Source organism: Entelurus aequoreus, linkage group LG10 (genome assembly GCF_033978785.1).
Source record: "Entelurus aequoreus isolate RoL-2023_Sb linkage group LG10, RoL_Eaeq_v1.1, whole genome shotgun sequence".
Classification (NCBI taxonomy): Eukaryota; Metazoa; Chordata; class Actinopteri; order Syngnathiformes; family Syngnathidae; genus Entelurus; species Entelurus aequoreus.
In genome coordinates, this window is record NC_084740.1 from 25,848,638 (window position 1) to 25,861,137 (window position 12,500).

Sequence of the window (12,500 nt, forward strand, 5' to 3'; positions counted from 1 at the left end):
CAACGGATGTCGAGTGGGTCTGACATAACATTGTGAAAGTCCAGTCCACAGTGGATCCAACACATCAGCGGGAGTCAGTCCACAGCGGGGCCAACAGGAAACCATCCCGAGCGGAGACGGGTCAGCAGCGCAGAGATGTCCCCAACCGATGCACAGGCTAGTGGTCCACCCGGGGTCCCGGCTCTGGACAGCCAGCACTTCATCCATGGCCACCGGACCTATGCGACTCCCCTCGCAAGGACAGGGGAGAAGAGGAGAGAAGAAAAGAAACGGCAGATCAACTGGTCTAAAAAAGGGGGGGTCTATTTAAAGGCTAGATTATACAAATGAGTTTTAAGATGGGACTTAAATGCTTCTACTGAGGTAGCATCTCTAACTGTTACCGGGAGGGCATTCCAGAGTACTGGAGCCCGAATAGAAAACGCTCTATAGCCCGCAGACTTTTTTTGGCTCTGGGAATCACTAATAAGCCGGAGTTCTTTGAACGCAGATTTCTTGTCGGGACATATGGTACAATACAATCGGCGAGATAGGCTGGAGCTAAAACCGTGTAATATTTTATACGTAAGTAGTAAAACCTTAAAGTCGCATCTTAAGTGCACAGGAAGCCAGTGCAAGTGAGCCAGTATAGGCGTAATATGATCAAACTTTCTTGTTTTTGTCAAAAGCCTTGCAGCCGCATTTTGTACCAACTGTAATCTTTTAATGCTAGACATAGGGAGACCCGAAAATAATACGTTACAGTAATCGAGACGAGACGTAACGAACGCATGAATAATGATGAGTAACCAACAAAGTCAATGCTTTCAACCTAAAAGTTGACACCTATAAGTTCATGAGACAACTTCATTTGAAACACTTTTTCTCTCCTCTCCATAAAAATGCAGCATATTCAACTGAACAGTCATCACAAAGTGAAGAGAGTAAAACTGGAACACAAAAACCTTCTCCCTTTGCTCCAAAGTCATCATTTTGCCCTTTCACCAACCTAAGCCCTGCGATTTTGACATTTAACAAATTAGTTGAGAATGATCTTGAAAAAATGTTAAAAAAAGATAAAGGCCCAAAATACTCAAACTTGAGTTCTGAAGAGCGCAATGCATTAGAAGAGTTGGAGAACAATCCAGAAATCACTATCCGCTCAGCAGACAAAGCAGGAGCTGTGTGTATCCTTGACACTGAATACTACCATCAGAAAATGCTTGAACTTTTGAACAGCCCCACCTACAGGAAGCTAGAGAAAAATCCTATGGATGAATTTAAATCTGAAATTGACAGTCTGCTGAAAGTTGCATTCGAATCAAACTGGATCACAAAAAATGAGCATGCCTATCTGACTAACCAGCACCCAGTCACCCCCATCATATATTGTCTTCCCAAAATCCATAAACATCCTACAGAACCCCCATTGAGGCCAATAGTCTCAGGAAGAGGCTCAGTGACTGAACCATTGTCAAAATATGTTGACTTCTTCTTGAAAGATTTTGTGAAAGACCTACCCGCCTACCTTGGAGACACAAAAGATGTACTTAACTGTCTGACTGAATATACTGCAAATCAGAATACAATATTGGTGTCTCTTGATGTTGAAAACCTATATGGTTGCATTCCCCATGAAGATGCTTTGAACTCTGTGGCCTATTACCTATCCAAGAGAGAAGCAACACACAATCCCCCTAATGAATTTCTATTAGAATTGTTACACTATGTACTGAGTCACAACTACATGCTGTATGACTCCAAATGGTATCTCCAACAAGCAGGGACTGCGATGGGGACCGCAACAGCGCCCTCTGTAGCTGGATTAGTGGTAGGGAAATGGGAAGAAGAAGTCATACATGACCCAAATAGTAACCCTTACCATTCAAATATAAAACTGTACAAACGATACATTGATGACATCCTGATATTTTGGGAGGGGACGCAAGAAGAATTGATGGACTTTGTGAAATATCTCAACAATAGTTCAGCGTTCCTTAAATTCACCTGTGAACATAGCACTGAAAAGATTAATTATTTGGATTTGAGCATACATAAAGATGAAACAGGAGCTATTCACACTTCTATTTATAGAAAAGATATGGAACGAAATTCAATATTACATGCCACAAGCAATCATCCCAAACCCCTAAAGGACAATATCCCAGTGGGTCAGTTTTTGAGGCTCAAACGCAACTGTTCAGACCTTGAGGACTTTCACTCCAAAGAAATAATCATGGCTGCTCGGTTCAAAGAAAGAGGTTATGCCTCTAACTCTATTCAGAAAGCCATACAGCGAGCTAATACTACTGCTCGTACTGATCTCCTGTCCAACATTCAGAAAACTAAGAATCCAAGCCGGGCCTGTTTCTCCACTGAATTCAACCATTGTGCTTCACAAATAAAGGAGACACTCAAGAAACACTGGCATGTGCTCCAAGCAGAAGAAACACTAAAGGACCTCTGCAAATCCCCACCTCTTTTTGCTTTCAGGAGAGCGCCTACAATTAAAAACATGGTCATGTATAAGAATATGATTCCCAAAAAGACCACCACATGGTTGACAACAACAACAACAACAGGCATGTATAGATGTGGTAACTGTGCCTGCTGTAACAATACAACAAAAACTAAATCATTTAACCATCCTCACACTGGGAAGAAAATTCCAATAAGGGAATTCATCAACTGTAAGTCAACTCATGTGGTCTACATGCTATTATGTCCCTGTAGCTTAGCCTACATTGGAAAAACCAAAAGGCCGCTAAAACAAAGAATATCTGAGCACAAAACAGCAATTCGTACAGGCAATATGGACTATGCCATTGCAAGACATTACTCTGAAGCAAACCACGGTTCACCTCTTCATTAAGATTCTATGGATTGAACAAATCATGATGCCCAAAAGAGGAGGAGATATTTTGAAAAAACTATCACAGAGAGAAATGTTCTGGATCTACACACTCAATACTATGACACCAAATGGACTCAATGATGACTATAGCCTAAAATGTTTTTTAACATAATTGTTCCTTCTGTGTCATTGTAGTCATCCAGTATTCAGTCCAGTGCCATCTAGTGTATGCTAGTCCTAACAACAGTGTTTTGCAGAAGCTCCACCTGAAAATTGGTCCCAGCATCAGCAAGGAAGAAGACATGTGATTGGTTCCCCAGTAATTGGATCCAATTCCCAGTTGTGAACTCTGAGTGTGTGTGTATGTATAAATTGACACTGAAATTGTATGTACTCTTAAACGCTCTGACGAAGGCCACGTGCCGAAACGCGTAAGCGTTCCTCTTTTTTGATGTGAGCAATAAATCAAGTGAAATGTGAGTATTTTGTCCTACTAGTCTTAATTTTGGGATGTGCTACCTTTTCAAACATTTTTGAAACATTTACTGGATATATATATATATATATATATACACATACATACACTTTATTTTTTCGAACTTTTTGAACGCAAGAGTAGCCGCTACAATATATGTATATACATATATATATATATATATATATATATATATATATATATATATATATATATATATATATATATATATATATATATATATATATATATATGTCTGTTAAGCTGATTAGAGAGCTAGCTTCCGCAACCACCAGAGTTACATTATTTGGCCTTAGGATAACAGGAAGTGGGTTTTTTTTGTTCGATTTTTACTAAAGGTAACTGGGGGGAAGAGGGGGATGTAACACAAATAACCACCATCAACATAAGAGTTTAGTGTTTTTTATTGTAATAAATAGATAATAATTTACTGTAATTGATATAAGTTGCAAGCCCAAATTTGACTTAAAACCCTCCTCGCCACTAATGAACTCTAGTGAACCCCATAAGATCCGCCCAAAACATCTTACTCGCTAGCATTAGCTTATAGCTAGAGATGGACATAACCTTGTTTTTTTCAATCATTGGAAGGAAGAAAGTGAGTGTGAAAAACACTGCTGAGAAGAAGTGGATAATATGTATTGAATTAAAGAAATAAATCACAAAAAACTGGCAAAACTGAGCGTATCACTGCTAGTCTGCACTGTACTGAAGCAGCCAACAATGTTAAAATAATATCTAAAACGCCAGACATTTATCCATGAAAATATGGCGAAGCCGCTAGAAGGAGATATACACACTCTCCAAGGTAAATGCTGTACATTATTCATACATTACTTAAAAAAAACTACTGTAGTTGTTTGTACTACATCCTATTGTATTGTTTTTAATACTATATCTCGTCTGGAAAAGTTAAATAAATTTTAATATATTTTAATGAACGATATTGATTTGAGATACAAGTGTTTTGAGTTAAGAACCAATCAAGTCCGTAAGTTGACGTACTACAGTAGTAATCATAAACACATAATTAATTATAGCTGCATTTGGTTGATGTTCAATGTAAGTAGAGTTAAGTAAAAATATACAACAATTAAAATACACGTTTTTAACCTTATTAGCCGTGCATTATATATATTAATAAATATGACAAACCATTGAACAATCATCATATTTAGGCTAATTTTAGCTGTAAAAATGTGATGATTCATGTCAGCTATTAGACATCTTCTAAAATGGAACTGTAAACGACTTTTATATCACAAAAAGTGTGACAACGGCACTTTTACCGTACAATCAATCTTATTAAAATCTAGTAATTGCATTATTTCCCAGTGTAGAGGGACAACGGTTGAAAAACTGTTGACAAAAGGTCAGAAATCCTGACGGAACTTACATAACTCTCCTGAGTACTGTCCTTGTCCTTGGTCCCTAGGAAGTCTGCGTGCTCCATGTCGTCCACTGATGCGGCTGTCGCGGGCCCTCGTTCTTGCGGGACCCCGTGGAGCCTTTGGAGGAGGCCGTACCGGACGAGCTGTGGCCACCGGGTGACGGGAAGGACGGTTTATGGTATGGCAGGCATCCTTCCTCTGTGACGACACACATGGACACAGTGAAATAATAGGATGTCAGTCCAACAATCTGGGGCCCTCAAAGTGGACGTGTGAGACGGCCCCTGGGCTTTGGTTACAATATTTGTTTTTTTGTAATTTAAATATGTAGTTATAAAAAAAAAACTATGTTCTAAATCTTATTATGGAATGAATGGAGTAAAAGTTTAATAATAATGTTGCTTGAGTCAAATTAATAAGTAGCTCCACCCTCCTATCAAAGATGCTAAATGGTTTGTTCCACCTGGATGTCATTAGAGCTCATTGTTACGCAATCACACACAGCACCAGCATTTTGGTATAAAAATAGAAGTGAGGTGAAAACATAAATCTGTTTGTGGCAGCATAGGAGTTTCATATTTGCATCTCATTACACATAACTGTGGTGTATTCAAGGACCCTTGATTAAAGTTAGAAACAGAAGCGTCAGTAGGTTTTAGGGACATAAGGAAATGCACTAATAATATTATAATCATGCATGTCTATCAAAAACACATGTTTTTAACTATATTATTAGCCGTGTATTATAAATATAACAAACCATTGAACAATTATCATATTTAGGCTATGAAGTGGCGCTTTCCATCATTTTCAGCACTGCGTTGCTAAAGGGTGAGGCGAAATAAGTCTTTAACTTCCCATTCGGTCTGTAAAATTGTCAATTTATGTATGCAAAATAGTTTTTGTTTATTTCGTTGACCACTGACTGAAGGAATAATAAATTAAACTAAACTAAATGATTAACACCCCTCTTCTTCTCATGCGAGATCCACACAGGAGTGGGGCCAATGAGCCCTATTCACTGGTGAAGATATGCTAATACCATCTTTAAAAATGTGTATTTTAGAAAGCTGGTTTCAACCAAATCAATGCAATATTTAGTTTTTAGTGCACATACCCTGCCTGGCACTCAGCATCTAGGGTTGGAATTGGGGTTAAATCACCAAAATGATTACCGAGCGCGGCCACCGCTGCTGCTCACTGCTCCCCTCACCTCCCAGGGGGTGGAACATGGGGATGGGTCAAATGCAGAGGGTAATTTAACCACACCTAGTGTGTGTGTGACTATCAGTGGTACTTTAACGTTAACATATGGTCAACATTGGGTTTAGGGTGGGATAGGGGGCCCTTTAGGAGTCCTGTGAATGGGACCCCAGAATTTTTATGCTACGCCCCTGCCAACAATGTCTGCATTTCTCACACCAGCGCTTCAACCCCAGCAGGCTGAGACATTCTTACACATCTGTACGTCCTTTTATGCTGCAGCGAGACTTGGAGAGAGTCCCATAGAGCCGCAGCGGGGCGACATAGACGCGCTCGCTCACCCAGATGGGGGACGATGCCCGTCTGCCGCCATGGTGGTGCAGAAGAAAGCCAAAGTCCTTTTCCACAGAGCCACACGTGCCAAACGTTGGCAGCGGCAACAAGGGGGTAGGAGGGTGTGTTGGGGGGTATTTGGGGAGCCAGCGCAGGTGTCAGACAGTGCCATCTGGTGACGGCTGTGCAGCATGAGCGCTAACTTTCACACTGGAGGATCCCCGTCTGGTAAACGATATGAGCAACTGTCTTCCAGGGAGGAAACATGGGCTTTAACTAATAAATAAAGGAGACCACTCAAGTTTGCAAGATTGATTGAAAAAATGGCCGCCATCAAGCAAAACATACAGTGCATCACTTTTCTTCACATTTTGTAATGTTACAGCCTTATTCCAAAAAAGGATAAATTAATTTTTGTCCTCGAATTCTACACAGAATACCCTATTACAGTGGTTCTTAACCTTGTTGGAGGTACCGAACCCCACCAGTTTCATATGCGCATTCACCAAACCCTTCTTTAGTGAAAAAAAAATGTTTTTTCAAATTTAAGACAAAGTTATATGTTTTTGGTAACACTTTAGTATGGGGAACATATTCTAAGTAACAAAGACTTCATTTAGAGTTATTTGGACACTAGGGGAACATATTCTAAGTAATAAAGACTTAATTTAGAGTTATTTGGTTAGGGTTAGGGTCAAGGTTAGAGGGTTAGGGTCATAATAAGGCCATGCCGAATAAGGCATTAATAAGTACTTAATAATAACTAGTTAAGAGCCAATATGTTACTAATTTGTATGTTAATAAGCAACTAATTAATGGTGAATATGTTCCCCATACTAAAGTGTTACCATGTTTTTTTTACTGGTGCATAAAATGAACCGTGCATGAACATCACCTTGTTCAAAGAACAAAACCAACACAGTGCATAAACTCATAACAAATTACACACCTGCAAATGAGTCAGCTGTTGCCGTATCCGTAATACGCCGATAAGGAGAAGTTTGTATTTACACGATGAGTCGGGTGTGTTTTGACCTCCGCCGAACCCCTGAGGCCGACTCACCGAACCCCTAGGGTTCGATCGAACCCAGGTTAAGAACCACTGCCCTATTAGACAATGTGATTTTTTTTTTTTTTTGCAAATTAATTAAAAAACCAAAAACAACAACAACTAAGAAATCAGTCGTACACAAGTATTATTAGTGAGCTCAGGTGCATCCTGTTTCAACTGATCATGCTTGAGTGGTTCCTACAGTTCAATTGGAGTCCACCTGTGTTAAATTCAGTTGGTTGGACATGATTTGGAAAGGTACACACCTGTCTGTGTGTGTAAGGTCCCAGAGCACAAACCAAGAATGAAGTTGAAGGAATTGCCCGTAGACCTCCGAGACAGGATTGTCTCGAGGCACAAATTTGGGGAAGGGTACAGAAAGAAATCTGCTGCCTTGAAGGTCTCAATGAGCAAAGTGGCCTCCATGCACCTGAGATCAATTTTGAACTTCATGGCAAAAGCTGTGAATACTTATGTACATGTGATCTCTCAGTTTGTTATTATTAATACATTAGCAAATATCTCTAAACAAATGTGTTCACATTGTCATTATGGGGTATTGTGTGTAGAATTTTGAGGACAGAAATGAATTTAATCCATTTTGCAATAAGGCTGTAACATTAAATGTGGAAAACGTGAAGCGCTTGACAGTGTATTTGCAGACACAAACGGTCAATAGACCATATGTGTAGTAACTATAAAACTAAATACGGTATTTTTCGGATTATAAGACGCAGTTTTTTTCATAGGGGGTGCGACTTATACTCTGGTGCGACTTATGTGTGAAATTATTAACACATTACCGTAAAATATCAAATAATATTATTTATCTCATTCACGTAAGAGACTAGATGTATAACAGCAATCGTCACACACACACGTCAACCAATAAAAATTTGGCGGGGGAGGGTCATGGCAGAAGTGCATTGTGAAAAAAAAGATGCTACCTGCTACTACTTCCGTACCTATGAAAATTGATTAGGAGTGACAGATTGTTTGGTAAACGTTTAGCATGTTCTATATGTTATAGTTATTTGAATGACTCTTACCATAATATGTTACGTTAACATACCAGGCACGTTCTAAGTTGGTTATTTATGCGTCATATAACGTACACTTATTCAGCCTGTTGTTCACTATTCTTTATTTATTTTAAATTGCCTTTCAAATGTCTATTCTTGGTGTTGGGTTTTATCAAATAAATTTCCCCAAACAATGCGACTTATACTCCAGTGCCACGTATATATGTTTTTTTCCTTCTTTATTACGCATTTTCGGCCGGAGCGACTTATCGTCCGATAAATGCGGTAGTTAATATTTGTATTACATTGAGCAATCAATACATTTGATTTGAACTCGTCCGTCCACGTACCGTTTTTGTGGCCCCTGCGGCCGTCCTCCGCTCTCTCAACGGAGCCCAGTCGTTCTTGAGCCTGGCGGTGATGTTCCAGAGTGGCGCGCGTCATCTGTCTGTCCTCATGTCCACACAGAGGCCCCGACATGGGCGGGCGCTCCAGAGAGGTCGCCTTCCTCTCTGGAGGGGGGATCATGCTGTTGATACAGCGGCCCGTCTGGGCTCGGGGCTGCCCCTGGCTGGGCGGGGGCTCAGGGGGCGGAGGTAGGTCTGTGGTGAGAGGAAATCCACGGACACATCAATAAAACATATACCCTATTTTACGGACTATAAGTCGCTACTATTTCCCCACGCTTTGATCCCTGCGGTTTATAAAACAATGTGGCTAACTTATGGATTTTTCTTTGCTAATGGCCATATTGTTTTGTATTTAACAAATTGTTTTCATGTAACACCGACAGAGACACAAAAAAGGTGTGTTCTTGTTTGTGCTAAGGCGCCGTCTTTTAGACGAGTTCGCTCACTGCAGGTGCCGCGGGTTGAAAATGTACTTCCTGTTTCGTGCCTTGAACTGGAAGTATATCCCGTTTCGTTTACTATTCATCCATAGCGTTTCTGCTTGAAAGGATTCTCCATTCATCCCTCCAAGCAACGTTTGTAAGTTTTTCAATATAACTAAAACTATTCATACTTACTAAACCGCCCCATGTGTAATGTATGTAGGAGTGTTTTTATGCCTATTTGTAATGTAATCAAACTAGCGTTGATAGCATCAGCTAATATGCTAACATGTTTACAAGTGTCTGTTAGTATTATTAACTTACAATGGCATTCTTTTTGTACCGTTTCAGTTTCATTAATCCACCAAGACGTCACGGCGGACTTATTGAGTCGGTATAGCTGATTGGAGAGCTAGCTTCCACAGCTAGTGGGTCCACGACGATGACTTCTGTTTTGTTTGATCAGCTGTTTTACTGCCGTGTTACAGACACTGCTTGGAAACAATTAAGGTTTGTAAATAAACATTTATAAAATCTTAAGTACCAGTATAAATCTGCGGCTAATAGTCCTGGGCGACATATATGTAAAAATATTATTTTTTTCAAAAATTTGGTGGGTGCGTCTTAAATACTCTGCTCTAAAGCCCGGGAAATACAGTAGATGACAACTCAAGGTTTACATTGTTTGCAATTGTAGCATCCTGAGTCAAACTTGTCAAGGTTAGTTTTTGATATTTTCCAGCATCTTTAATCTCAATAGACATTTAGGTTTGGTCAATTTTTTTAGAGTTACACATTGAGGAACGGTGAAAGGGTTTTAGCAAATGTCCTCAAAACCAAATATCCTCTTGAGAACCAGCGTCCTCTGCAGTGGACATTTTTTGGTCAATTTCATTTGTCGGAGTAACACACGGAGTAAGTCAGCCCTGTTAGGCAAAACACAAACGCCCTAAGCAGATGGCGCCACTAAAACACAATTTAAAGAAAGCAATTACCGGTATTTGTGTTTTATATTCAACAACTATAGTGGAACCTTGATTTTTGAACCCCTCATTATACAAACCTTTTCAATTTGCAAACCACAGGCCGAATAAAAATAGGCTTTGGTGCAGGAACGCTTCGTTTTGTGCCCGGCAGCGTATCATCGCTCTTTGGTGCTCATTCAGTCAGCTCAATGTTGCTGTAGTTAGCTAATGTGCTAAGTGCTACTTTGTGTGATTTTTAAGTGTTGTTTTAGGCTTTTACAGCATTTTTCTAGTTTTGCTACTGTACCTCAAGATGAGTCCAAAAAAAGCAATGAACAAGCGATGTGTAGTTTGAAACATTCAGCGTCGTCGACACTACTCTTCCACTGCACGCCAAGAAAATTAAACGACAAAAGTGGATATAATTATTGTATCTTAATCATCGAAGTGAGAGCACCACATGGCTAGTGACAGTTTATGTAATTGTTGTTTGACTTTGTTATTAAATAAAAAGTATATTTATCACCCCCTTGTTATGTTAGTTTGCTATACAGCACTGTATGGCACTTTAAATTGTGTGTACAAAAATGTAACTTAAACATGGACTTTTATCGAGTCTAGAATTCATTATTAATGTTTACATTGTTTCTTATGGAGTGCTTTGCTTCAATAAACACTTGTTTTAATTCATGAAGTCTGTTTAAGAACCAATTAAGTTTGTACATCGAGGTTCCACTGTGTATTCGATATTCCAAACACTATCAAGATGCAAACACTTTTTAAACCTTTAAAGGCAACTTTGTGTTTTGTATAAAATGTTGAATTTTCCAGGGACTCTCACCGTCAGCAGCAGCATCTCTGCGGTGAGGGGCTGTGCCCTGACTTCGGGGTTTGCGTGCAGGCCTGGTGGCCCTCTGGTGGCCCAGACTGTGTGTTCCCACTGTGCTGCCGTCTGTCGAGAACGGACTGCCGGGCCGGGGCCTGTGGGACAAGCCTTTATCTGCAGGAGGGGAACAGGAGGGCTGATTAATAAAGGTATTAGCAAAGCAGCGTCAAGCAGAGGCTGTTGCAGAGAAAGGGCAAAGGTCATCAATGGTTGTCCAGAAAGGGTTGCAGCCATCGTTCTACAAGCAGGAGTTGAAAGTCGGAGGTGAAGGAAGGGATCTGACTATTCCCCCTCAAAAACAGTGCCACCAGCAAGCAGTAAAGATGAAACCAAAGTCCCCAAAAGTGTGAAGGACAATCCCCAGAAGGAGCGTTTAGAGCAGGAAAGGAACAAAACGCGAGCTGCGCCTCTGCACACCGACCTCGCTTGCTGAGGCTTGTGCCCTTCAGCTGGTAGCCCGCCTTGTCTGCGGCGGCCACCAGGGCCTGGGCAAAGTTGCAGTGGGTAAAGATGGAGCCGTCGGACGAGCTACCCAAACTGGAGCGGTGGCTGGAGAAATTACGCTCGTCCTCCGAGGCCGAGCCCCAGCCGTTCACCATGGAGCCTGGAACACCACAGTCACCGCGTTTAGGACTATTCTCTTCTTATGGAGAAGAAGAATTGGATGGTTGGAGTACTAACATGCTAAAGTATAAATGCAAAGCATTGCAAGGTTGTTAAGTCAGCGCTAACTTTTATTTACAGAAGTCAACACTTGGGCAAAATTAGGAATTTATTTTCATTTTGGGATGTTAAATTAAAGTCCGCTTGCACTCGCTGCCACAATAGCAGTGATCCCCAATTCATTGCAGAAGCTTTGTGGGAAAAGTTGGGCCCAAAATTTTAAGTGCAATACCGCCACCTACAGTACTGGAGGCTCTATTTTCATTATTACAAACTACATTTTACGACACACTCTTTTTCAAAACCGGCATTTCCAATGCTCTGAATGCAGTGTTGATTAGAACGCTGTAGATTATGCTAGAAAATTAGTGTGAAAGATTGTGTTTTCTTAAACATTTTCCCTTAAGATCATTGATATAAATAAATTCCAAAATATAAATAACGAAAATGGCACTTTTGTGTACAGAACACAACTGCTTTGCATTTTTTAAACACACAAATTTGATTCCGTACATGTGGTTACCTGGGACCGGTGCAGAATTTGGTATATTAATAGGCAGTGACCGAATTCTGTCGGTAGAACCGGTATGAAGTCACGTAAAATAGACCATAATGGTCTTATTAACCTGTGTATATTTTTAAAACCCTCTAACTGTGCAATCTTTAAACTATATTTTTACACTTATAAGTCTCATGTGCAATACCTGTTTCACACAGCTCAACCGGCAAATTGACCATGTAAATATTGTCTATCTTGTACATATATCATAGTAGTCCTACCTGGTACTTTTGTTTATTATTGTATTGCTTTTTTTTTATTATATT

The 12,500-nt window shown here is 40.1% G+C and overlaps 1 protein-coding gene across 5 annotated transcripts in view; it reads right to left on the reverse strand.

Annotated features, from left to right (window-relative positions):
* The window catches only part of robo2 (roundabout, axon guidance receptor, homolog 2 (Drosophila)), an 833,901-nt gene that overhangs the window by 7,357 nt on the left and 814,044 nt on the right, over nucleotides 1–12,500 (reverse strand). For 4 of the 5 annotated variants that reach the window (XM_062060421.1, XM_062060420.1, XM_062060419.1 and 1 more), the window contains 4 exons: nucleotides 11,434–11,616; nucleotides 10,968–11,126; nucleotides 8,680–8,931; nucleotides 4,726–4,918 (listed from right to left, as the gene is read on the reverse strand). In XM_062060421.1, the coding sequence (XP_061916405.1) occupies nucleotides 4,761–4,918; nucleotides 8,680–8,931; nucleotides 10,968–11,126; nucleotides 11,434–11,616 (752 nt within the window). In that variant the 3' untranslated portion in view covers nucleotides 4,726–4,760. The remainder of the gene's footprint in view (nucleotides 1–4,725; nucleotides 4,919–8,679; nucleotides 8,932–10,967; nucleotides 11,127–11,433; nucleotides 11,617–12,500) is intronic. The other variant, XM_062060422.1, reaches the window with a different exon arrangement.